General features: G+C 39.1%; 1 protein-coding gene across 1 annotated transcript in view; it reads right to left on the bottom strand.

Annotated features, from left to right (window-relative positions):
- Positions 1-935: 935 nt before the first annotated feature.
- Positions 936-27020, bottom strand: part of TRPM3 (transient receptor potential cation channel subfamily M member 3) — a 341963-nt gene continuing 315878 nt past the window's right edge. Inside the window, exons 21-27 of the mRNA XM_030466889.1 lie at positions 26084-26212; positions 23834-24085; positions 18862-19072; positions 10507-10657; positions 9756-9955; positions 8447-8579; positions 936-2382 (exon numbers count right to left, since the gene is read on the bottom strand). Of these exons, the coding sequence (XP_030322749.1) occupies positions 936-2382; positions 8447-8579; positions 9756-9955; positions 10507-10657; positions 18862-19072; positions 23834-24085; positions 26084-26212 (2523 nt within the window). The remainder of the gene's footprint in view (positions 2383-8446; positions 8580-9755; positions 9956-10506; positions 10658-18861; positions 19073-23833; positions 24086-26083; positions 26213-27020) is intronic.

Consider the following 27020-nt stretch of genomic DNA (forward strand, 5'->3'; position numbering starts at 1 on the left):
CCCCAATTTGTGTATGTAATTAAACAGAGCACTGACAACCTGACAATGTTACTGTTCTCTGCTCTGATCACCTTAGTCTTACTGTTCCATCACATCTTTTGTTTTAGTGAGACAACATATTGATGACAATTGTGGTAAAAAAATAAATATATACTATTCCGCTTAATTACATTCTTCCTGAGCTTGCTCAGCTGTGCTAGAATCTAGAATGCCTGTTTTATACAGGAAATCACCTGATATTTTAACACAAATACTTCCTCCATTTAAGTTGCAGTACAAAAGGCATTTCATTTCCCTTTCTGCTCTTGAATATACAATTTTTTTGTGGCACTGGAAGTCGATACAAAAAGAGAGAAGTGAATGTTGCGTTTGTTATCTTGTTCATCTTTTTCATTTCCAGAAGTGTGGGACGCAAAGGATTTGGGAGGCTTTAGGTTTTGTTTGCTGCCAGTTCCTATGGAAGTAACAAATGCTTTTCATCAGTCATCACCACGGTGAAACAGATGAAAAAGAAGTTGTTACTGAAGCTTAGAACATCTAATTTTTACATCTCTTTTTGCCAGTTAATTCCTGCATCTTAAAAACTTGAATGATGATCTTCTAACAAAAGGCAGGTTTCCGAACCTACTAATTTATTTCTTGTGACTTCATAAAGGGGGCTTTCTATTCCTATTGTTTACTTAAGTCTTCGTAAAGCTTTCATCCCTCCCTTTTTCCCTAAGTGCAAATGTCAGGTGGGTCAAGATGCAGTAACTCAGTGGGAGATACCGAGTCTGACAATGCGCTCCCTTGACCGGTGGCTAATGCCAACTGGAGTTGACACAGTGTGATGTGTGTTGTTTTTGGTTTTTTGTTTTTTTTTCTTCCCAATTCTGCTAAGAAAAATGAACCAGAGTGCAGATGACCCTTAGACTGCTGGTGAGCTTTGTCTAGGCCTAGCTGTGTTTGCTTTCAAAGCTGCAGAAGGCTCCAGTTTTTGACAGTCTCCTCATGGACAGGTTATCCCCTCTGCTCTCTGGCCTTGAGGACTTACTTCTCTGGAAGGGGTCTCTAAGGCCTGTTGCATTTCGCTGTCGGTCAAGTTTGTCACTGATGGAGTAGCTCTTCCGTGTGTGCTGGGCATACAAAGTGTTTGACTCCTCTGCAGAGTAGCTGTTGGCTCGCTCTATTTTTGGAAGTGGGATGCTGTTGGGTAGAGCAGGAGCACTGGCATCTTGAGGAGATAAGGGGATCCCCTTCCTGTCTTTGGCCTCGATATCCTCATGATCAGAGCTTGGGTGGCTTAGTTCAGCTTCTCTCTCTGGGTGGCAGCTTCCCAGGTCTTCCACTTTGACTCCAAGACTTCCAGGGAAGCTGACCCTCTCTGCTATGGCCTGCGGAGCACTCACACACCTTGTGTCTATGCAGTCTGTAATACTTGTGTACTCTGCTGTTTTGACTGGGACACCCACGCTGCTGAAGAAACTTCGAGATGGAGAGAACATAAAGCTGTGGGATTTCACAATTGGTGTTTCCTCCAGAATATATGGAGTTGTAGCCAGATAACGACTGCTTTTAGATCGCTCTAAAGTGTGGTACAGGGGCGGGTCAGAATCCCAGGGGATCTGGCAATCTGCAATTTGTGAATAGTCTGAAGAAAATGGTCTTGTTTCTATTCCAGAGGTTTCCTCGTAATCAAGACTCCTGCCAGAAATTTTTTCACCTGGTGTGCTGCTGATGTATGCACTGTTAGCTAAAACAGAAGAGGCTATGTGAGCCTGCAGCTCTGCGTCTCCAGTACCAAGAATATTCATGGAGCTCTCGAGAGGCTCTGTGTCAGAATGTATCTCATCCATGGCAGAAACATAGATATCTATACAAGACGAAGGCCTTCTGGAGTCTGGGGCAATTGACAAGGTGCTGGTAGGGGCTAAAGGAACCTTTCCTTCTTTTGTTATTGAGTGGGAACTGATAGTCCGATGCAGGCTTGGAGATCTTTCCTTAAAAATGCTTTCAAACTTTTCCAGTGCAAACTTGTCCTTCATATTTGTTGCGTAGAAAGAGTGGCTTCGCATGCGGGGCGTGATTGTAGGAGATGTTGGGGACATGGACTCTTCTCCTGTGGGATCTATACTCTCTTGAAGTTTGAAAGTATTTCCTTCCTGACTATTGAAGCTACTCTGCCTTACAATGTAGGCTGCATCAGTACAGTCGGATGAGGTCCTGGATCTTATCTTGGTTGTCTCACCTCTGTCTATGCCAGTCAGCTTTTCTAAGGCAGTTACCATTCGTCCCATCATGTCTTCCAGCTGAGCAAGCCGGATGTCCACAGTCTGCAGAGAGGCCTTCATGCAGTGCTCTCGCTCATTTACTTCTTCCAGACGCATGGCCATGTTCTCTACCCTTTAAAAAGGGAAGAATTAAGCAGGTTAATTTCTGCAAAGCACTGGTGATTAGCTAGGAGCAGGCCTAAAAAAACAGGGACATAATAGGTCTTAAAATTCAAAGCCAGTCTATACCACCTCATCTGCTTCAAAACGTTGCTAAAAGAGGTTCATCACACAAACAGCACTCACTCAGGAAAATGCTCTAGTGGGTTAAATCAGGGGTGTCTGCTGTGCAGGGGATTTTGGGGGTGGCCTCTTTAAGGACAGGAATAATTACAGAAATGTTCACTGCCTCTCTGCTGCCAAAACCTCTAAATTTTTCTGTTGAAGATCATGACTTTTGAAAGCATAAGCAGAGGAAACCAAATCTGAAGAAGTAACTGTATTGATGTAATCCGACATCAATGGATGAATGTCCAAGCAATCATTACTAATAAGAAATTAACTGGTAGTTTAAAAGAATCTCATTCTATCCATCTAGTTATCATTAAGGCACCAGTCTACCTCTAGTTCTGCCGACTTCTCCAACAAAAGAGATTAATGTTATTGCAAAAAGAATAAACCTCCAATGCTAAAGGAGCAGTTTAAATGGAAAGTACTTGAATTTCCCCTTGTGTTGTTATCTGAACTGCTATATCATCTTTTAAAAAATCATAATTTTGGAATATCCAGAATCAAATAATTGGCTGCCTCATCACACATTGGGATTCTGTGACACCTTTTCCAAGATGAGGAACAGATATAACATTGAAATTTTAGGGCTGTCAGACATATGGAACAATTTGAGAAAAATCCTGGATTTTACTTTGGAATGATCAGATTAGGACTAACAAAAAACATTCACTATAGCAACAGTTACCCAAGAAATGGAATAAATTTATAACATTCTGTGAAGTTAACGGCATAGTCTTTTTTTTTGTTCTTTTTAATTTTGTTTTGCTTTTGTTTTTAGTTTTTTGTTTTAGTTTTTTTTTGTTTTGGTTTTGGTTTTGTTTTGTTTTATTGTTTCTTTGCTTTGAGAGATATTCAGAATTTTTAATACAAATATAGCAATTTGAATTGTTACATTTGGCTACAAATCGAGATATATTTGTGTCTGGAATTATGAGCAGAACTTTCCACAGTGAGAGGAGTTTTGCATGCTGCGTTCACATGAGGTCTATGCAATACTACTGAACAAATATAATGCATCCCAAGAAGAACCTAGTGTCATATCTTGCTGGTAGACATTCATGTATTTGTCATACCTTTCCTGAACATAATCTGCTAGCTACTTTCAAAGGCACAGTGAGAAACTGGTAGTACTGCTGGCCAAGACTAAGAAAGACTTTTCAGATTCATAATCTGTTGGTTGCCATGGAAGTAATCACAGATGTGATTGCATTGATAGTAGTGGTAAATTTATACAGAAACAACATGATGAGGGCAGCGCAGTCTGGATTCTGAAACCAGGGGTAACCAGAGATGTGCACAGGTAAATGAGAAGTGCATACTTGTATTTACACTGGATGACTATATAATGACTATATATACTATATATACATCTGACTATGTAATTACATTCACAAAAAGAAAGCTTGAGGGATGATGATCTCCTCCAAACCCAGAGCTGTAAGATGAGTTTAGTTACCTTTTGTTATATATATTGCAGATGACCACTCCTAGATATTTTATACCTAAGGTCTTATATCTAAGATTTTATATTACCTGTGATGAACCTTTTAAATCATGGCTTGGGAGATTATTGCTTTTGCTGGCAGTCATTTTGATTCTATTTATTTTTAACCTTTGCACATCAGTCCATCAACAAATTAACTGACATAATGATTTAATGGAAGTAAGACACTCTTTTCAGAAGTAGACCTCTTCATTGAGTGCTAAAATTAAGACTTCAAGTCTCTTTGTGAACCTACATAAATTTTTAAGGTATCATTTATACTACAAAACTGAAACCCACTTAGTGGAATATCCACTCAGCTTGTTACAGGCTACTGTAGCATGGTTTTGATTAAATAAAACAGCATCCCCTACGCCTGTAACAGGCTCTTCGTAATTTGCCTATCAACTTTTGGTAAAGCATTGCTGTCACAAGTGACCAGCCAATTTTCTCAGGTGCTGAGGACCATTGGGTTGTCCTGGCTTCCTTCCCATCTGGAGCCTACAAACACTTTGTAACCACAGAGAGAGGCTGCCAGGTTCACAGACCTTTCATACTGGAGGTATGGCTGGATCTGGTGGGATCAACAGAGGCTCTTTTACCAACTGAAACCTGTTTCTCTTCACTTCAACCTACCACCTCTGAAATCAAGCTAATAACTATGTCTTCAGTCACACAGATGCGTTTAGTATAATTATATTGCAGATTATGAAGTGTTCAGGTGCTATAGTAATAGACACCATATAGTACCAAAGATGGCATAATAATATCTAATCCAACCAGTTTATCTGCTTTTAAATAATGTTAGGATGTTATCCTGCTACCTTTGGTATCAATAAGATATTTTGCATTGGATTTGAGAGTCAAGACCTATCTATATGGAAAAAATTCCTACTGAAGAGATTTTTTTAGAGGTTTTATGCCATATCAGAAATACAATGCAGTCTTTTTTGACTGCAAAGTGATATTACACTTTTATCTGTGATGATCAAAATATGCCACTGAGGTTTCACAATGATTAGAAAGGAAGACTCTCCTGGAAAAGTGATTGTTCTACTGCAATGAAGTGTGTTTGTCCAGCTTTGTGTTCCTCATGGGTCCCAAGACGATTCTCTAAGATTTACCTAATCTGATAAACATAGTTAAAGGAAACACCTTGCAGCTTTGTATGGCTTTGTATTTTTCAACTTAGTCATTCACCTGTTCTGATACTTATCACTAACCTGCTGCCACTGTATGAAACTGGCTAGTGAGCTACTCCTCCAAGTTACTGAATACCTGGGACTGGAAAAGACACGTCATGCTTTTAATTTCTGAATGTGAAAGGACTGGGTAAGGGAGAGATTCTTTGTGATGACACCAAATCTGGGCATCTCTATTGTGGGTTTTGTTACAAGACAAATAAGACAAATGCTTTATGCTTTATTAAATGCCTGACCCAAGGCAGGCTCCACTGGATGCCAGGGTGGACTGTTCCAAGGTGAGAGTACTACAAACTGCAGCTTGTTGAAGGTAAGTCAAGACACTGTGGTCCTGACCCAGCACAGCCACTGAACACTTAGCTGAAATAATTAATGTAGACCCAGGTCAATGCAGCAAGAAACAGGATCTCTTACTGTTTGGTTTTCCTGAGCTCCTAGCCATCTGAGACCCACCTAGGCTGGCTCCCCCATCTCCCGTTTCCCTTCTAGTGCCATCCTCCTACTCCCTCTTCCAGGCATACCAGGCTTTACACCTACAGTGTTCAGCTTTTCTTCCTCCAAGCAGGATTTGGGGCACTCTGATAAATCCTGCTGAAACTAGGAGCTACTCATACAAAAGGTGATATTGTCACAAATTCCTGGAGGAGAGGGAAGGCAGTGAGTGGTCCAGGTACTGGCATGTCACAAGGGGCTAGTTCCACCCCTTCCTTCTCTTTCAGCTTAACAGAATCCTCAGGTACCTGCAAATGGAAGGTTTTCTGCAGAACTCACATTTGAAGGACTTTCTGATTCAATTTTACACCATGTGAAATTGAGTTCATTGCACAGATAATAAATCTGATATCTCATGGCTATGATGTAGGTACTGCGCTTGGTGTGCTACGACAGGCTAATGACAGGACATTAGAAGAGAAACTGGGTAGTGCATCTTCTCTATTTTCTTTGCTTTACAACTTGTTAATTGTACAAAGGCATCTCTGTATTGAAACTATAGAGTGCAACTCAGGATTTTAAATATTTTAATGTTCCATGGATTAGAAACAGGAAGTTTTGTGGTTTGGATGAAGACCACTTCAAGGGATATTTTCCTGGACATAATTGCAGGCAGAATGACAAACCTGGGTATGTAGTTTTAAAATGTATATTATTCAAGGCACTTAGGTAGCCCTGATTCAACAAACATCTTTAAAGTATTCCTCAGATTTTTGGAGTATTTACACTTTCCTTGTGCTGTATAGAATTGCAGTTGGCTTGGCAAGGGGAGAAGAGACCTTTTTTACAGGTGGTCTCAAACCTGCTCTTCATCCGGGGGGAAACCTGCCCGGAACATCCGGGGGATGTTCCTTTTCCCAGTCCCTGCCTCTGGCTTCTGCAGCCTGGAGGGTGTGACCAGAGTCCTTGCTGGTGAAGACAGAGGCAAAGTAATCATTGAGTACCTTGGCCTTCTCTGCATCTTGGGTGACCAGCTCTCCCATTTCCTTCTGGAGTGGGCCCACACTTTCCCAAGTCTTCCACTTATCACTGACATACATATAGAAATTTTTTTTGTTGCCCTTAACCCCTCTTACCACATCCAGTTCTCTCTATGCTTGTGCTTTCCTAACCTGATCTCTTGCTTCTCTGACTACTCCATGCTTCTCCCAGGGTATCTGTGTTTGCTTCCATCCTCTCTAAACTTTGTTTTTACCCATCAGTCTGTCAAGAAGTTCCTTGCTCATCCCTGCCAGCCTCCTGGCACTCCTTCCTGCCTTCCTCTTCATTGGAACACTTTGGTCCTGAGCATATGGGAGGTGATCCTTGAATATGGACCAGCTTTCCTGGGCTCCTTTCCCATCCAGGGCTTTGTCTCATTCTACCCTAGCAAGCAGGTCCTTGAAGAGACTGAAGTCTGCCCCTTTTTGAAACTAAGTGCCCTCAGTGTACGTTATGCTTTTCTCTCTGCCCTCAAGGAGCTTGAATTCTACAACATCATGGTCCCCATAAATTTTTGTCATTCACCAGCCCATCTTTGTTGGTGAGAACAAGGTCTAGCAAAGATCCTTTTCTGGTTGGTTCCTCTACCATTTGTAGGAGTAAGTTGGCATCAATGCACTCCAGGAACTTCCTGGAATGCTGGTGCTTTGCTGTGTTGTCCCTCGAGCAGATGTCGGGATGACTGAAGTCCCACATGAGGACCATGGCTTGTACGTGTGAAGCAGCTCCTATCTGTCTAAAGATGACCTCATCCACTCGGTCATTCTGGTTGGGTGGCCTGTAGCAGACCCCTATTATGATATCACTTGCCCCTAACTTCCCTTAAATCTTGACCCTTTGGGTCTCTTTCAGCTCCTCATCTATCCCCAGGCAGAGCTCCATGGACTCCAGCTGGTCACTGATGTAGAGGGTGACACCCCCTCCTCTTTTGCCTTCCCCGACCTTTCTAAATAGTTTCTGCCCAGCCATCCTCACACTGCAGTCATAGGAGCTGTCTCACCACATCTCTGTGATACCAATGACATTATAACCCTGCAGGCATGCAGTCATGTGCAGCTCCTCTTCTTTATTCTCCATGTTTCAAGTCTTTGCAAAGAGGCATTTGAGAGCAGCCTTACTGGCAGGGCTTATGCAGGTCCCTGCAGGCACTTTCCTGTTGGCCTGGGGATCATTTCCAGGCCCAGGGCATCTCCAGTGGCTCTCTCTTTAGTGGGGTAAAATCTTTCCTTGAGCTGAGTTATTGGTTTTGCCCTTTGCATCACCATGACAGCCTTAGGCTCATCTCTAGTGGTCCCAGTTTTATACCCTTCCCCCTTCAAAACTAGTTTAAAACCTCATTTAACTAAGGCTCACTGTATCAGAGTAGCTAGCAGATCAGTGCTAATGCTGTAGTTTTTATTGAGGAAGTCTTATTTACTCTCCCATTGTGTTCTGTCCACTCATGCCTGGAAGTTATGCTTTATGAATTTTAATGCAAGAATAATTTGTATTTCTCACTACATCAGTTTTGTTCTAATACAGCTGCTTAAAAGATTCACATTTTTAAAACTTTGAGGAACATTTCCTTTAGCAAAAAAATTGAAAAAAGAGAAAAGAAATTCACAATCTTTTATTACTCTACCTTTTAGTTACGACTTCTTAGAAAGCCTCAATTTTTTCCTTTCTCAAGAAGAAGAAGAAAGGGTAGGAAAGGTAACAGAAACACATTTCCAAACCAACTTATGGGAGAACAAATTAAAAAAGTGCACCTTTCTGAAGTGACACGGATTCTCTCATCATTGGAGGAGTTGAATCTGTCATCCTTTTCTCTAAAATATTCTTCTATGCATTGCTCTTCAAAATCATGGACTTTTTTCAATTCATCTTCGGTTATGAAAAGTTCTGTGGAAAAAAATTGAATTTGGCAAAGGTTAACATGAGAAATTAACTACATTCTTCTGACTGTGGAATTAATGGGATAAACTTGCAAAAGCAGGCTTCACATTTATCTGGCATTTTGGTATAAAAGCCAATAGATGCAGCTATTTGCCAAATTAGTGGCTTGATTATGTATGATTCTGGAGAGAGAAACACATAAGCAGGAAAATGCTGAACAAGCATGGATTTTTTTCTGATTGCATGGGGTCTAAACACAACTGCTTCTCAAGTCCTGGAGAGACAGTGGGAGCCAAAGCCCACTTATAACCTAATACAAATATAATCAAATTAGCACACTGTTAGGAAAGGAGTCTGAGAGTGCAGAGGGTCCACTTGACATGGCAAGAGCATAGCTGCAGGAAGCAGCGAGGGATGTGGCTGACAGTGTGATGTGGCTGTGAGGAGAGCATCCTGGTAGTGCTTGCATTGCCAGTACCACTGCTTGGCTCCAGCTCAGACAGAACTGAGCTGTGACATGGGCTAATGCTGGGAAGAGAAGTGCATCCTTTAGTTCCCTGCCTCTTGCTTATATAATGGAGGTGGTGGTGATCTTCTGCACTGGAGAGCGACATAGAGAAGAGGACAGAAAGTGCTATCAAAATAATGACAGGTTTTCCATCATGGTTATGGGAATTCACACTAATGCGTCTGGAGAAATTACTCCTCTGGTTTGAGTCAGTGTCGGGGAGAGAACAAGTGTCAACAGAAAAATTATTTCTCACCATCTCTTAGCTTATCAAGGAAAAAAGTTTGCTGTAGTGAACTATGTACTGTTTGATCAAAAAGTAGGAATGCTCTCTCTGCACGGTCAGAAATAAAACTGAGACCTCGAAGTGTGATGTACTGTATGAAGAATTCCAGACCTCTAACAAAAGCCACAGAAACACAGACCTCTTTGCTTTGAAGAGGAGGACAACCCTCAAAAATCCCAGAAAAATCTAGCTTCATTAATGGTCTGAGGAGAACTAAGAGCTGGGCAATGCAGGTAAAAATAACTGATTTAGGTAATACTTTTGCAGTTAATGTAGTTCTCTGCTGGAAAGGTTATCAAGGTGCTGGACTTAGCCTGCAATCACATCAAACACTGGATATTACCAAGGAAATGGGAAAGTTCCAGTCTGTATAGTATCTAGGGCTTACTTAGTCCATAGTCTCTCTCATCTGGATCGCTTTCATGCTTCCGCCATCTGCAGCAGAGGTGTTGGAATATCATAGTCATATGGCTGAAAATGATGAGAGGGGGTGGCAGTACAGGTCTTTCATGAAATGTCATTATTAGCTGGTATCTTTGAAACTTCCATACTTGGTTGGATATGGATTTGACTTCAAAAAATGTATTGCTAGAAGGGAAGAAGAGGAAAATAGCATCAGATTAAAAAGGTTTTGGGTAGTTTGCCATAGATGATATGGCAGCACCTTAACTAGACACATTTCACTAGTAGTATTGAATGTTTCCTTGTCATAAAAAGAGGAAGAACAAGGGAAATTAATTAGTTTGTGCTCCAACAAAGCACAGTGGCAATCAGCCATTTCAAAGTATCTTACTGCAGTGTACATCTGCTCTGTTCAACCACTTAATCTTACAACAACCCAATGAGACAGCAACGTGACCCATTGAAACACTCTTGTTTTCCATATTGTGAGTGAATGATGCCATAATTGAACTTTAATATTTTTGGCTTCACTGCTCTGTTTCCCACTGGGTGTCTGTCCTTGGAAATAAGATAGTGTGAAGAACTTGGCATTTCCCTCAATCCCTGGAGACGAGCTACTGCCTCTTTAACATTCATATCCTCTGAAAATGGGTGTCAGCCATAGTCTTTAGCAGCCATCTTAGGCTGTGAATAATATCCATCCCTCCCAAGTCCATACTTTGCAATGTATCACTCACTTGAAAACAGCAATGAGAAGGTTGACCAAAAGGATGTTTGCAACCAAGAGGTAACAGGCCATGATGGCAGGAACGATCCATGCTCCTGTCTTGCAGGGAGGTAGCTGGATTATTTTGCCATCTTCTCTGGTTTCATTTTGACCACAAGGAGCTGGGAACAAAAACGTAAAAAGAAATCCCCCAAAATAGCAAAATTGGAATGACTCTTATTTTTTCAGCTCTTACAGAATTTTAAAAATATTTATAAAGGCCTGCCTGCCAAAACAGTATTTTATAAATAACAGTGGTATTGATCCTGCTCCCAAGAAATTTGTGCTTGCTATCACAGATTTTACAAGCGGAAATTCTTGTTATTGTGTATTATTTTCCATGAATATCAAGATAATCCCCTCTGAAATTGCAGGAGACATGCCTAGTGTGAGTAAACAGCCTGGCTGCATAATTGATCAAAATGTTTAATCCCGGAAAAGAAGCATAAATACTGTTCTTTTAGTTGTGAAAGCTTGGACTTTTTTTTTGATAGAGAAGGATGTGATAAATAGCATAAGGAAAATGGTGTACATGAAAGTCAATTAATTAAAGAGTAGACATTTATTGCTGTCACTCTGGGACATACTCATAATGACCTTCTCCTATTTGGACTTCTGACTGTATGCCTAGAAACAGTGGGGGAGATTATGAAGTCTTTACTGTATCAGGTAAAGGGACATGTAGGCAGCAGAGTTGCCACCTGTTTCTTCCCTGAATGCTTTGGAACTAAAATATTCTCAGTATTACTGTTGCAGAACTGAAGCAAGGGGAGATAAAACACTGTGAAATAGGTTTCTTTGCTTATTTTTTTACGTCTTCATATGTTGTGGTGGGCGATCTGCATTTGCAAGCATGGGTTCAGTTTATATCATTCTTACCTCAGTCCTAGTGATCCTAAGTAACTCTGTACTCACCTCTTCAAGTAAAAAACTGAAGCAGCTTACACAGACAAACCAACCAGTAGTTTTTGTGCAGCACTACAGCCAGCTTCACCTTGTCCCCATGAAAAGAAGTTAAAGTGAGGAATTTTCAACGTGCTCAGCACTGGCTCATTCCTGCTGATATCAATGAGATTTTAACCACTGACTTCACAGATGATAAAATTTGCCAATGCTGTATGTTTTGTAACATTCCACCCTATGCCAATAAATCAATAATTTCCAGCACCAACTATTGTTTCTTCTCAAAAAGGTCCTTCAGAACTTTTCACAGAGCATAGGACTCATCTGTGGATGTCTGTACTGAAATCATACGATTTTGGATGTGATTTGAGTACCTTGGTTTGGACACTACATATAGATGTTGGGCTGTTACATATAGAATTATCGTAGCCATATGGGACAGAAGAATACATGATACAGCAGTTTCAAACAGAAATTTCCAGAAATACTCAACTCACAAAAAAAAAAAAAAAAAAACCCAAACCAAAAAACAAAACAAAACAAAACAAAAAGAAAAGAAAAAAGAAATAAAAAGAAATGGGAAAGCCAAGTATGAGCAATACCACTGTCTTAAATAGCTCTGTTGTGTCTAGACCCATGGTATCACTAATTCTTCCTGCTTACAAAAGTAAATTTTATTACTGGAACAGGCTGAGAGCACACAATTCTTTATTTCTCAGAAAGCATCACCTTGCAGATCATTTTAAGTTAGTACTGACTTCATGTTTCCTGCACTGCTCAGTTCAGCAGTTTCATATAGACATGCAAAATGCCATCTGTGAGCTGCTGAGTGCAGGAGTGCATGCATTCAGCTTTCACCCAGCAGAAACTGGGACATTCTATACCTCTCGGTGTCAGCACTCAGTGTGAGAATTACATTTCTGTTTATGTGGAAACACTAACTTGCTCACATGTTGATTCAGAGCTACAAAGGCCAACACAACAGTACCAAACCCCATCATGATCTCACTAGTAAAGAAACAATCACTCTCTAAATTGTTGAAACCTGTTGTCCTTTTATGAGCTGACAAGCAGAAGAAAAATTGCCTTTTGTACCCATGACAGAACCTGGGAAAAAGCAACTTAAACCACAGATCAGTGAGATCAGAAACTCAACACAAAATCTTGTTACAATTATATTATTCCAATTTTCTACATTTAAAAAAGGGAATTTAACCTAAAACCCCTCATTATCTTTGGCAACTACCATGATAAAAAAAGGATTTTTCCAACTATATTTGTCTACAACGGAGTATTTAGACTACCATCAATGCACCCCTGTCAGTTTATGTGACTGAGTGATGGCCAGAGTAGGCAAGTCCCCATAAGTTTGGTCTATACACAGACAGATATTCCCTTGTCCTGAAGGTTTCTAAAAGTTTTTCTCTTTTGCACATTTTGTTGTAGGAACAACTTTTAAATGGCAAGACAGTAACTGTGTCATGCCTTACTTTATGAAGAGCTAAGCCACCACTTAATCTTCACATCCTCAGCTGCATGTATGGTATGTGTCCAAAATACAGAAGGCTGTGTTCCACTGTGCATCATTGAACTCCTTTTACCTGCTTTAAATGATAATATTAAAATATTTTCTCCTTTCTATCAGCTGTTTGGTTAAAATTGTTGCTACCAGACAAGCGGAAAAAGAAAACTTCTGTCTCTGTGGAAAAAAATAGAGGTCTCGGACAGGAAGCTAAAAGTAGCCATGACACTGTTTTTAGATAATGAATGTACTTATTTACACTTAAGAAACTAGAATTCTGCTAGTAGGGTGCAAGAAGACTTTGTAATGGAAACACAGGAGAGTTCTCTTCCCTCCGAGTATGTAGAGTCCCAAGCACTGCTTATCTCCTTGCCATGGCCAGCTGGGGTGGCTGTCTCACCCCCTAACTGCACGTACCCCTGCATGGGCACCAGCTGTGGATCTCACAGCTCAGACAGCAGCACCTGCCTGACATCAGCGACTCCACTGATGAGCAAAGCAGGACAGTGCACATCCATGATCTGTTGTTAATCAGTGCAAGTTTTGTTACCCACCCTGCGGTGCTTTCCTTTGAGCTTCACTCCTGAGCAGGGCTCCACTGGGTCGGGTCCCCATTTGATCAGCACTGGTGTGCTGGGTCTCCAGCCGTGGTAAGGCTGTGCCTTCCACAGAGCCAGACCTTTCACTTGCTGAGGGTTTTGCTTCTGTCCTGAGGGATCCACCCACACCTGCCTCTCATGTGCAGCATGATCTGACCACTTTAATAACTTTTGGAGAAGTAGTAATTTTTGTATGTATGCACTACCCTATTGTGATAACAAAATTTCTCAAAAGCTCTGTTTTAACATGTATGAAAACATGTTTTTACATTACATCCTTGCTTTAACAATAAATACATAGAGTACTTAATTCCAGTGAAACGTTCTGCTGAAGAAAATTCTGTTGGTATAACTAGATGCCCATTTTATGTAACTGAAAGACCTAATCAGTCTGATACCTGCAGGCCATTGGATAAAGGTTGAACATTAAGTCCTAATTTAGGATTTAGAAAATAACAAGTGGCTGGAATTTTAATTTCAGTTATACACATTAACTGCATTCAGTTTTCAAATATTGCATCCTGACATCTGTGGATGTAGATATTTCTTGCATCTCTTGTTTCCTTTTCCAAAATCTCCTCTTATGCTTATTTTTCCTTCCTGGCTTCAGTTTACAGTTTCCTGTATGGGCCTTTCCTGCTGCATACCTAACCCTTCCTCTTTCCTGGCCAGCAAATATCTGTGAAGCAAACAGCAGCATGCCACACCTCTGTGAGTTTCAGACCTCAAGTGGCAGCTGATCTCAGGAAGAATTTGTTTCCCTGTCATGCAACAAGCACTGATGATTTTTACTGTGTATTAGGTGGAGGGTTTGGGAAACCAGACTTGTAAATCTCTGCGTCATGACTCTTCCCCCAGCTGCACCCTTCAAAAGCAGTTGTGGGAAATAATGGAAAGGAAATTGCATAACTGAACAGCTTTGTTACCAGATAGTTTTTTGCCTTTAATGGAAACTTCCCATGCAAAAATGGATACCACTTTTGCAATAGAAGTTTATTTCTCGGAAAGCCCAAGAAACTGTGGAATGGGTTAATAGGTTCATATGATCACAATTCTAATAGAGGAAATGCTGAATTCTGGGAGCTTTGAATCTCAGAGCTGTTTATCAGCAGAATATGCTGTTTATCAGAAGAAATACCCAGGGAAGTAAAAAACGTTCCATTACTTAAAAAAATTGGTTTTAACTGCAGCATGTAGTTACATGTTGCTTCTTGCCTCCAGCTGCACTAAAAGTTATTTTGAAGAGTATTTTAATAATAATTTATTGTTAATTTCTGTATTTTTCAAGTTCTTGTTAGTGCCTTCTCTGTCCTTGTCCACCTCACACTGAATTATCCAACCAAATGAAACCCAAAGTAAAATCTCACGGGAGTGCTAGGAAAGGGAATAATACTGCAACTCAGGCCAAACAGACATTTATACTAAGAAACCTTCAAGAACTTTAAAATCTAAATAAATCTAACAGACTGGAATTTTTTAAAAGTGTTTTTTGGTAATGATACTTTAAACTCTAAGTTCATTAGATATTTAAAACTTCTGTATATTTGTCTATCATCTTCTGGAAAAACTGCATTCTGGTGACTTGGCATTCCTCGCGACCTAAGTGAAAGAAAAGGAGGCCCCATCTTCTTCTCTTAAACTATGTAGGTTTTTCCTATAAGGGAGGAGGAATGGAGAACAAACACAACTCAGACTGGTCTTCAGATTCCAGATGGCACTTGAGATACTTTCAGGTGGAATGAAAATCCAGATGCAAATCTAACATGTGAGATACCCGGCAAATCTGAATAAGAGCCCAAACAAAAACCCCAAACCTGTGTTGGCTAACAGCTCTCTCAATTGCCCTGACTTCTGAATACAGGAAAATGTGAGGTCTGCTGATGCTTTTTTATAGGTAACTGCCATTTCTCAAGTTGACATTGCTGTCATCTGGCTATATTTTCTCCCAAGCAAACTCAGTCCCTGAATAATCTATTCCTTTTCATTATTGCTATATACTTCAGTATACATAATATTCTGGAGGGGCAGATAGATTAGTAAGGTGAAAACAAAGTTCTTTGCATGTGACAGCTCTGCTGTGAATTTTTTGCTGAAAATTACCAGCAATATTGCTGCAGTAAGTGAGGTAAACTGAGGGAGAGATTTTATGGCATTTGCCAGTTTCCTTCTGGACAGGATAAACAGCTGGCTGCTGCCCCATGGATCTCCATCAGGCAGCACAAGGCTCAGCTGATCAGGAAAGGCAGCCTAAAAGTGAGACTATTGCATTTACCATCCCCAATTCCCTGTGCCAGATTCCCCTTCCTTCCCCCGCTAATGTGGCTTTGATGAAGTATCTGTCTGACAGGAAGTACTTTGAGGCTGGTTTTGCTCTTTTTTTTTTTGAACAAATGTGAAAATTTGAACACAGTTCTAAAAGATTTATTCTGTTTTTTATGTATGTGTGTATATATATATATATGCATGTATTACTTGTTATGGTTTTACAACTGGCTGACAGTTAGGATTTGGTAGGAAGGTAGTATTTGTGTACATCAGTGATAATAAATGACACCACTGATTACTGTATTCAAAGTCCCAGATGAGAGAATTAAGTACTGTTGACACATCTGAGTATGAGATCACATGCCAACAGGACAGTAATGCACACTCCAATTAAAATGTATATCTCAAAATGTGTATTATGAAATGTGTATTTCAAATGTGAAATAGATATTTCACAAATGTGAAATGCATATTTCAAAAGTATACTTCAAAATTAAATGAATACAGGAACTATGGGCAAAAAATGTAAATGTATGTGGCATGCATTATTTTAGAGTGAGACGTTTAACTAGTGTTTTAATGGTGGATTGTGTTGAAATAAAAATGAGAGTAGACCCACTGGGTGGACAGTCTACCAACTAATGAAATGGATCCAGACAGCTGGAACTGATCAGCCTTAAAGTCAGTTTTGCAAATCAATAGTAAATAAATGAACAAAACCAAAAACAAACAAACAAAAAAAAGAAAATCACAATGAAAAAAGAAAATCACAATGAAAAGAAAATCACAATGAGATGTTTTTTGTTTGATAAAAGAACAGTAATTAAAAAATTGCTCTAATGTATAAAGTTCAATTGTAGGTATAACAATTTTATAACATATTTATCTTATATGAGAATGTATGGGGACTACTGCCCCCATTGTAGTATTCTACCATGAACACAGTGGGCTGATTTAGCTTAGAACAACTTAGAACAAATATCAACAAATGTACAGATAGTGAAAAAACATAAGTATACTATGAAACCTCTTGGCTGCCAATCAGGTAATTCTGATTGTATAGTAACATCACCAACTATTTGCTCATGCTCTTAGTCTCTTCCAAAGATAACATTTTTGAGACAACTGGGCCTCAGACAGACATGACATATTGCACATATTTTGTGCAGAAAGAGTGGCAGATTCTAATTTCCTCCATCATCTGTCTCTCAGGAAGAGGGAACTAGGTGCTGCTTTTCATTTTGGCATCACCAGTGTGCCACAACTCCTAGTTTCCTTGACTCAGACAGAACAACAACATGTCTACACTTATAGCTCAAGTTGAAACCACCATGAATTTTGCTTTCCCTATGCCTCAGAAGTAATTACACTGCATATTTTTGCAAGGTTTAAATGCTGGACATCTGAATAACTCACAAGCCTACTCCTAAATTATCATGTAAGGGTACAGAGCTGCCACCCTCTTTTCATACTGAAAAACTATGCTTCATTCAAAGATTCTTTTGCTTCTCAGGTTTTGGGGTTCTAAACTATAATCAGCAATTCATTAAAGAAACCACAGAAAACTTTTTACTGACACAGCTGCCGTATTTGTTGCACTATGGTAGTTACTTAATACAACATCAATAAATGGCCACTTGTAGAGGGACAGACAGAATTCAGCTTATGGATGAATCAATAGTTCAAAGGTATAAACCTTTATCCCTCTGTTATGCTTTAGGAGCAAGATGAAGTTTTATACCCCCAGCTATTATGCCTTTGGAATGAAACAAGTTTTTAAAAAGGAAAAGGTTAAGAATGAAGAAATTGGGTAGAAAGACAAACTCAGCGAGAAGCTTTGTGACCTTAGGTATTTGCTTACTTGCTAGCATGCTATGATGCCTCTGAAAACAAAAGAGGTTTCAGCTGCATCCAAACTAATAATTCTAAGCTGGAAGAAGGAATGAACATGGAACTCCTGAAATATTTTCCATGTGATATGTATTTGTCTACCCACTCAAAACTGTATAGGTACATTTATTATCTTAATCAGCTCAGCAGAAGTCTGCAATTTTTTTTCCATTCAAAGTTGGTGAATCCTGAACAAGCAGAATATAAATAATTAAAATGTTTCCCTTTACTGAGGTGGTACATAGGATAAAAAGGAATATCCTAAACAAGCCTTAATGGATGCCATCTGCCACTGGAAAAGATACTCACTTCTAAATGATGCCAACGCTTATGCATATTTAAGTGGAAACGATGAACATCAGTTGCATGTCAGTGTTTGCTAAAGATACTTTGTGAATTTTTGTTCATCTACTGCATCATTTCTCATGATCACCCCTCTCCTTTGGCATAAAGCACTGGGTGGCACTGGGAGGTTTAATTTAAATAGAAAACTGGCATTTTCCTGATCACCAGCCAAATGAATCCTGAGGAGACAATATATGAAATACTGGCTTTCATTCTGTTCACACTGAGGTAGCACAGTTTTGCTTTCCAAATAATTGAATAAAGCAAAATCTTAGTAGTGGATCTACTGTCCCCAAAGAATTCCGTCACACAGTTTAGTATAAAAGTGGTGGCAGTAAGTAGGAAACAGAAAATAAACCACACTGGATTAGCTCCTCATGAAGTGCAAGAGCCAAAGGTCTAACCCAGTATTATTAGACTTGATTCTCTCTCTCATGAAGTTAGGTAAAAAGTATTTAGGTCTAAAATCAAACCAATGGATGAGAAAAAAAGAAGTGATTTTTTATGTCCCATGTATACTAGTGAAATCATGGTGGATACTTGGGAGGGTATCCCTGTGACCCAACTAGTAGAAAAGAACCATTTCAAAATACAAAATGTTATACAAAATAACTTAGCATTACAGATTTCTGGTTAAATACTTATGAGGTGATGCCAGAAGCATGTTCTCAAACTGACAGCCCAATATTAGCTGAAAAATATTTTTCTGACTGCTCCTTGTGATGGATTTCCTCTATCCTGAGCCATTTATTGAGTTCATACACATGATCTAATAGGACATCATCTGATCAAAACTGGGTACCTGACTTTGAAGTATGAAAATCATAAACTTGCTTACGGTCTATCTGGTCTGCAAACACTTCCCCATAGATCATCCAATAAGGCATGTAAAAAATGTTTTTCGCCAGCTTCCACGAAGGCTCCTCATTGGGGAACAGAATAGCCTGTCTTGCAACACCAAAGCTCATCAGAACCACCAACATGATGATGACAAAGTACATCATGTCAATCATCTGAATGTAATGACAGGAGAAGAGAGAAAAAGAGAGAAGAGACAAGAATTACATGCTGCAAAAAAAGTCTGTAAATCTTAGAAACAGCGTTTTCTAAAACAGATTTTGAAAACCCATTCTCAGTTTTACGTGTAACAAATTTCATTTTCAAATAACTAAAGTGCTACTTTTGTGGCCTTGGTTTTGTCCACTGGTGCTTTTAAGAACAAATCATATACTAAGAATAGGCTTGAAAATACAAGATACCCTCTGGTCATACTCTTTGCCTGAACAAAAATCTAAGTTCACTGCAATCAGCAGCTTGGTCTAGGCAATGTTCATGAGATTACACACTGTTTACAGGCATCTAGGGGCAACTGTAAAAAAAAAAAAAAAAGAAAAAAAAAAAGAAAAAAAAAAAGACTGATGTGGATTATTTTATTTACTGGTATTCACAGTCTTGGAGCAAAGGAAGGAAGCTGTATCTAACATAAGGAGTAACGGGTGGCAGAACAGCCTGTTACTGTAGCATAAGGGACACCATGGTGGTAACCAGTGAGAAGGGAAAGCTGTGATACCTGCTGAACTAGAAATCTGCTTGGTGGGGGAGTCTGACAAAGGTCATATTTAAAAAAATAAAAAAAAGAGCTGTTAACACGGACACTCAATGCAATTCTTCTCCATTGTTGAAGGCCTCAATAGCATATGCACAAGTTTAATTAATGCTTGCAAACAGTGCCTACCTATTAAAAATGTTCTTGCAAAAGAAGTGGGACAGCAATCCTGGGAGGTGCTGAATAGAGGCTGAATAGAAGATTAGAGGGAGGAACTGAGCTAGAAAAGACACTCCAGAGAACAGAGCTATGGGCATCAAGCAGGTACAGTAGAGATGCTTTATAACCCAAAATGGATGTTAAAAAAATTGGAGTTATGTAAGGTTCTTAGTAAGATCTCTTAAAAATTTTTAGTTACAGGTTTACTTTGTACAGTTTTTATTTGTAAGATGTGCTATGACAGGGTAAACAGCTCTGGATGTAACTTTTGTCTCTAGCCAAAACTTGACCCAAAACTCCTCTAAACCTTGTAAGTTTTAATCTCCTCAGACTCTGCATTTTCTGGATCACCTGCATTCTGCCTTCCTTGCAAGGCAGTCATATAACCAACCTGCACCTCCATCAATATCCTGATAGGCCCATGGGGGACCTATTGCAGCTCAAGAGCAAGGGTGTGCATGTCAAGAGGTGATGGGTGAGAGTTCTGCTATGGGGATTCTTCAGTTTTAAAGTACATTGAGAGAGACCTGAGTTCAAAGTATGGACTGGGAATGCATGTGCAAGAGAAAAGAGAGGGATACAGAGGAACAAATAAAAAAGGATATTTTCATATTTGCCAAGAGAGAAGCTGTAGGAGGAGAAAGACACCTGAAGGGCAGTGCTCTAGTAGGAGAGAGTCAATGAGCTGGAAAGAAGGAACTGGAGACAGGTGAAAAAAAAGCAGGGAAAATAAAAGTCTTAAGGTCCATAAAAATGAAGGAGAGAAAGAAAACAACCTGGGAACATGAGAAAAGAAAACAAATGCCTTGAAGAATAAAAACTAGACAAGTAAATTACCAACATTCCTATATTATTCAGAGTATTAATCTCTCAAGAAAACACGACTGGGGAAGAATTCCACATCAGTGTACCACCCTTAAATATACATTTAGTTTAGCATAACTACCTTAATTTCTTGTGCTTTTATGGAAGAAATTTGGAGGTAAAACCTGGCTCCTTTCTTCTCTGATGAAACTTAGTTTCTTATACAAATATGTAACATTATATGATATAATACAATACCTATTTTAAGTTGTCATGAAGGCAAATAAACATAATGAGAATCTGGTGGCAATTTACTACAATTTCTTAAACGCTTCCAATGCCTTTGGTTTGGAATCACAACAGGTTTAACCTCATTTTCCAAGAAATAAAATTTTTAATACCCTTTTCTATTCATGCAGCATATTAACTTTACTCTCCTTCAACTGGGTATCTTTCTGAAACCTCTGTAGCTTGTCTGAAATCCAGTGAAATATGTGGACAAGTGTCTGGTGACTCTAATGACCATTGTACTAGGCCATTTGGTAGGGACCCTGGTAGGGTCAAAACCCAATTACTATTTAAAGAAGGCAGTGGTCATCTCAATCATTCTAAAGAAATCATTCATCACTTATTCAAAAAAAGTGCTAAAACGATGAACTGTTAGTGCAGCTTTATACAAAAGCTGTATAATCTAATTTCCCTTTTTTATTTGCAGGAAAGCTAAGAAAATGCAGACATTTCCACATAGTATGTAACTGATATACTTCTGACTCACTTAATATGCCACTAGTGATTTCACTTCATACAAATAAAAAGGGAGCACATTTATCACTGTGCAGAGATCAGAAAAGCTCATTATAATATGCATATTCTAGTACTGAAATTAGTTGATAATAATAAACTTGGCTGTTCAGCTTCCTCCTCCTACCTCCTTTTGCCTTAACCCATTGCTTTTAAATCTGTTCCTGCCCCTTGCTTAATTTCACTTGCATATTTGTTCACAGTGCTCAAAGGTAAAATCTATTACAGGTGTTCTCATAGATACAATGTAGAGGTGGGTAAAAAGAGAGTTCCTTAACACTGGAAAGATCAAGGGAGTCATCTTTTCACTCCCAAACCTAAAATGTATTCACAATAGAAAAGAAAACTCAGGCATTAATTACAGTCTGCTGAGGAACTCAATAGCTGTGAAGGGCTTATTCTGTAGAAATATGTATAACTAGTTTGATATTCACCATAGTAATGAAGAGTATTTGCAAGACTATGAAATGAGAAAGACAGAACCAAAGGAGGTAAATGGATGTGTGATATAAATAAAAATGTACAAGGGAGCCCACTGCAGCCTGGAGCATGCAGGTGCAACTCACAGGGAATTCTGTCCATGATATAAATGCACTGTCCATTACACAGGGGAACAAGTTGGCCAGAAAATAGATGTGAGAGGCAAATCTGTGTAACTCAAACCAGTCACACACGGCATGTACGGGCAAAGGGGATGTTTCAGAGTTCCTGAGTGCATGGAAAGTTGGATGAGGTATGAAAATCAAATAGCAGGAAGGCACGAAATAAAAGAACTTCCCTCCTATTAACACTTGCCCACACCTTCAGAGTACTCTGGTAGCTAAATTCAACACCCTCTGAGCTGACGCTGAGCCTGCAGAGGCTTGTACTTTTCCTGCATTTGTTTTCCATTGAAAGCACAATAAGACTTGATTTTTGTACACATGTGAGGATGAAAAGGAATGGAAAGTATACTATTTTGCTGATTTCAACCACATCCTTTCTGTGTTGACCTCAGAACACTTCAAAATCCTTTTTGTGATTCAATGATTTATAGTGATTCAATAACTTCTTTCTTTTGTGTTTTTCCTCTCTCTCTCTCCCTCACTAAGTTGTTTCTTTCTCAAATCCACCACTGTCTGTTTGGAGTTGAAAATGGTAAAATGAAGGGAGAAGACAATGGTTCTCTGTTGACCTGTTGGGTAGGGAGCCTAACTGCACATGCAGTTTACATTTCATTTTTTTCCTGTTCAGAATCACTGTGCTCATTCTGACTATTGCAATATCAAGGAGGGACTACAGTCCGTCCATTCAGGTTATGTCCTGTTTTTCAGTGATAGTGAGGAAGGAGGGTGGCTGCTGTCTTTTCTTTAAGGACCATGATAAAGCAAACACAACAGATAGCCTGTTTGGACTTGCTGATTATTGTCCACAGAGCAACTAGGAACAGTAACATTTGTATTTAGGAAAGCTACTGTTCTATTTACATTTTGTATTGAATGCCAGCTTCAAGGGTTTTTAATTCTAGTTAAAAAAAAATAAAAAATCTTAAACCCTCGAATCCATGAAACAGCCATGATTTACACAACACAGGCTGGAAAACTGCATTCGAAACATAAGTACTCTTAGCTACACAGGCAGGTACTCAAATATAAATGATATGTGCATCTGTAAATTCAGCCATTTTCTTTAACTCATACAAGTAAAATGCTGCTTTAATGTAACATTTCTCCTGAAACATGAAAAGAACAAAAAAAAAAAGCTGAAATGTCAGACATTATACAGCTGGAAGCAAACGTCTCTTGGTTCCTCCTGTATGCATTTAATATTACATAAAATCTTCATACACCTGGCATGTTGTGTACATGTGGTGTGGCCAGGGGACAGAGGCTGCAGTTATGCAAATGGATTTTTTATCTCACAAGAATACACATGAACAGGAAAGATGGAAGAACACATGGATATGGAGCCAATATAGAAAAGATACAGTCTTAAGCTTAATGATTACAGTGTTGAACAGACCATGCCTATTGCAATGCACTTCCTTTGAGGGTCTCAAGATACCGAACTCTTTTCTTTTTATATCCTTGGCAAACCACCACTTTTTACAACTATTTGAGAATCAGCATTCTTTATATTTTCTGCAAATGAATCACAGAGATGCAGGATAGATGGCTTTGCTGTTGAAGGGAGATCTCAGAGAAAGACAAGCAATACGTCATCTAGCAGAACAGAGGAAGTATAATCTTTCTGGGGGGCCTAATGCTGAGGTTTTGATTCAATAAGGTACTGATTTCTAGCTTACATGAAAATGCTCAAGTCTTAAAAAATCCCCAGCAGATAAATCTCCACTGATGTAATTGGTCAAAGACACTGAGCAAAGAACGTGATGGTAAAAAAGTAGGAGTACACCAACTTCTCTTACCATTTTCCCAATCATCATAACATATGGTCCCAAATACTTGTTTACTCCGAAGATGTCTAATAGCCGTATGTACCAGTAAATGATATTAACACAGTAAATTACTCGGCCATCACTTCGGAGTGGCAGATCTTGCAGACGGAGCACCATCCCGACGGAGAACAGGAGGATAGCTATCAGATCAGTAACATTCCAGTACTCCTGGAGCCAAACTTTTACTTTCTGTAGCAGTTTCCCAGGCTCTGACATGACTATCTGAAGGACAGAGGATATCAAGATGAAAGGAGCTGAGCTGTCTTAATTTAAGCTTGAAAAAATCTATAGTAAACAGATACATGCCACAAAGGCCAAAAGCAAAGCTAATAAAATCCTATCACACAAACATCTTACGTACTCTCTAATTTTTTTAAAGAAATCTTCAATTTCAACCATTCTTAGCCTCCATCTATGCGCAAGACACTTAAATAAGAAAAAGACTCATTTGCTCATTCATTCCCCATGAAATCAGAAGAAATACATGTATATCTTTTTGTTTTTCAAATTTATCAACCCTAGGATCTTGGAGTAAAGGCAGAAATATAGAAAGACGTTTCAGCAGAAAAAAAACACATTTAAAGAGGCTGCAGATTTAAAGAAGTTATTCTAAAATGTGTATCACTGTCAACAAATAATTAATAACCAGATCTAGATTTAGCATTTCATACAGAGAGATACTAGCAGCTACTTGGACTTGTTTTGGAAATTAAGTTCTACAGCTGAGAATATCATTCACAAAAATAATTAATCTTACCTTATGAATTTCTTGTCATTCTATTTGCGAGATCATTTGAGAGACCTGATTGTTTTCACAAATTAGTGTTGAAACCATTCCTCAAGTGGTTTCTGTGAATAATTCCTAGCTTTTAGTGAGTTAACAAGCTGTTTGTTTTAATTTTCTATATTTAGCCAGAGAACACTTGAGGAGACTCACACAGTTCCTTAAGAACTTAGAATGCTTTCCATATAATCAATTTTCAGAATGAATTTTAGGCTCTTCTGTGAACAATCTCAATCATCTGCTTAGAAATCCATTCTCACAAATGTTCTTAACAAACTTTTGTGGAAAGTATAATTTGGGGTGAATGATTAGACAAAAATAGCACACATGACTCCCTCCAGCAGTCTCCCACCTACTGAGCCAGTATCCACCAGTGTTGCAGAGTCCATGTGTTGCTCCTGCCTCTGATTTCCTTTAGCTTTTGGTTATGGAGGTGTAGGCATCCTGAAGTATATTCACTATAGGCAACACAGTGTATTTTCACCTGCTCTTTTTGTTCATAGAGTTTACTGTACAGCGTTTGAAATCTATCTTTGAAGTCTAAGTGGCTGTTGCAAGACCATTTTCTCTAGTCCTCAAAAGCATTTCCTGAAGAAACTACAAGTGTAGATGGTAAGAAATTCAGCCCAGAGATACAAATGTGCTGTTCCAGCTGAGGACAAAGGGGCTCACACTCACCCACATCAAGGCTGAATTTGGCTTCCGGTGGCAATGTGGAATACATGTGAATTTGGCCATGTGAAAAGGGCACAGTGGTAGCCACAAGTATGAGAGACCATGAGGGGCAGGGGATAACAGAACAACCTCACTCTCTGTATATAATGGGTGCCATCCTAAATGCTCTGTCTCTGCTCTTTGTATTAGCATCTTCAGGGAGATGCATGCTATTTCTTAACATAATTAGCACAGATTTTGGAAATTAAAAAGGGGAATTCTATAAGAAATATGCTGCAATGCTCAATGTGGATCTAATTTTTTTGCCAGTTATGGCTGGTTTTATTTAAAGTCTTTCCATAGTAAGACTTTCCACTCTTGGACAGACAGAACAGCTGTACATTTTGAGTGAACTACACTTGAGTGGATATTCGAACATGGGCTTTTCAGTTCTCATGCTATCACCTTGTCTCTGTGTCCATCCTGTTACAGCACATATCCTTTTCCTCTCCTTGAAACATGCTTCAGTTTCTGGGCCACATTTCAAGAAATATACCTGAGCTTTCAGATATGTCAGAAAACAGCTCTATTCTTGTGAATGTTATTAAATGTACATCACACAGAATCCGATCAGAGAAATTCCATGGGAGAAACAAAAAAGAGATTCTTGATTTAAAAATGGAAAAAAAATAGATTTTTAGTGCTGTATTTTTAATAGTCCATTTGTTTTTCTCCAAAAAAGGAGAAAAATAATCTGTTTTTCTCAGTGAGGGTGATTTTACCTCTCTCATCTTCTCTATTCCCAGAGTGAAAATGTACGAGATGACAATCCATTCCTGTGTAGATGGCCAGCGATCCATCTTCACTAACACTATATAATTGAACAGCATCAAGTAGCCTATATAAGCCAGCTGTAAAGAAACAAAATGAACATCAATAATCACTATATTTATACTACTGAGTCAGTTTCTGTGGTATGATTTGATATTCCTAGTTCTACTCTAACCAGAGTTAGACAAAAAACCCAATCATACAGTGTTCTGGGTTATCTGAAAAAGCTCACAGTAAATCATGTACAATGGGGAATCTGCAAAATACATGCACAAATGTCTTTTCCTCCAGCTACATCTGCCTCCTCAACAAAACTGTACTAAGGCAATACCTCTGGACCAACCCACAGTGACAGGAACACTGATAGCATTATGCCAACTACAAAACAAAGCTACCTATGTGAAGATTTCTTCCTCACCTCCTTCTACTATTCTTATATTTAAGGACAGTCAGAGGACATGGGGTCAAATCTGATGTAGTGGGAGGTGTCCCTGCCCATGGCAGGGAGGTTGGAACTAGATGATGTTAAAGGTCCCTTCCAACCCTGACAATTCTATGATTCCTTTATCACTCCTCTGTTCACCTTTCAGTATTCAGCACCTCACAGACAGGGATTTATTTTCCTGTTGTATTTGTTAAAGAACATAACTCATGCTCTGTGAAAAAGCCACAGGGTTCTGGATTTTCTTCCAATTGCAGGTTTGAAGGACAATTGAGAGAATTCTTTACACTGGCCATACCCATAAGTACAGAGGAGACAGTTAAAAACCTGCTTCTTGTGGACATAAAGCAGGAGAGGAAATGATCTCATTTTTCTTTTAGTTTGTGCATTATGATGGCTTCCAGCATTCAGGTCTAGAGCTTGGTCTTCCCTTAACATTCCTAAAG

The sequence above is a fragment of the Calypte anna genome, chromosome Z (assembly GCF_003957555.1).
Source record: "Calypte anna isolate BGI_N300 chromosome Z, bCalAnn1_v1.p, whole genome shotgun sequence".
NCBI lineage: Eukaryota > Metazoa > Chordata > Aves > Apodiformes > Trochilidae > Calypte > Calypte anna.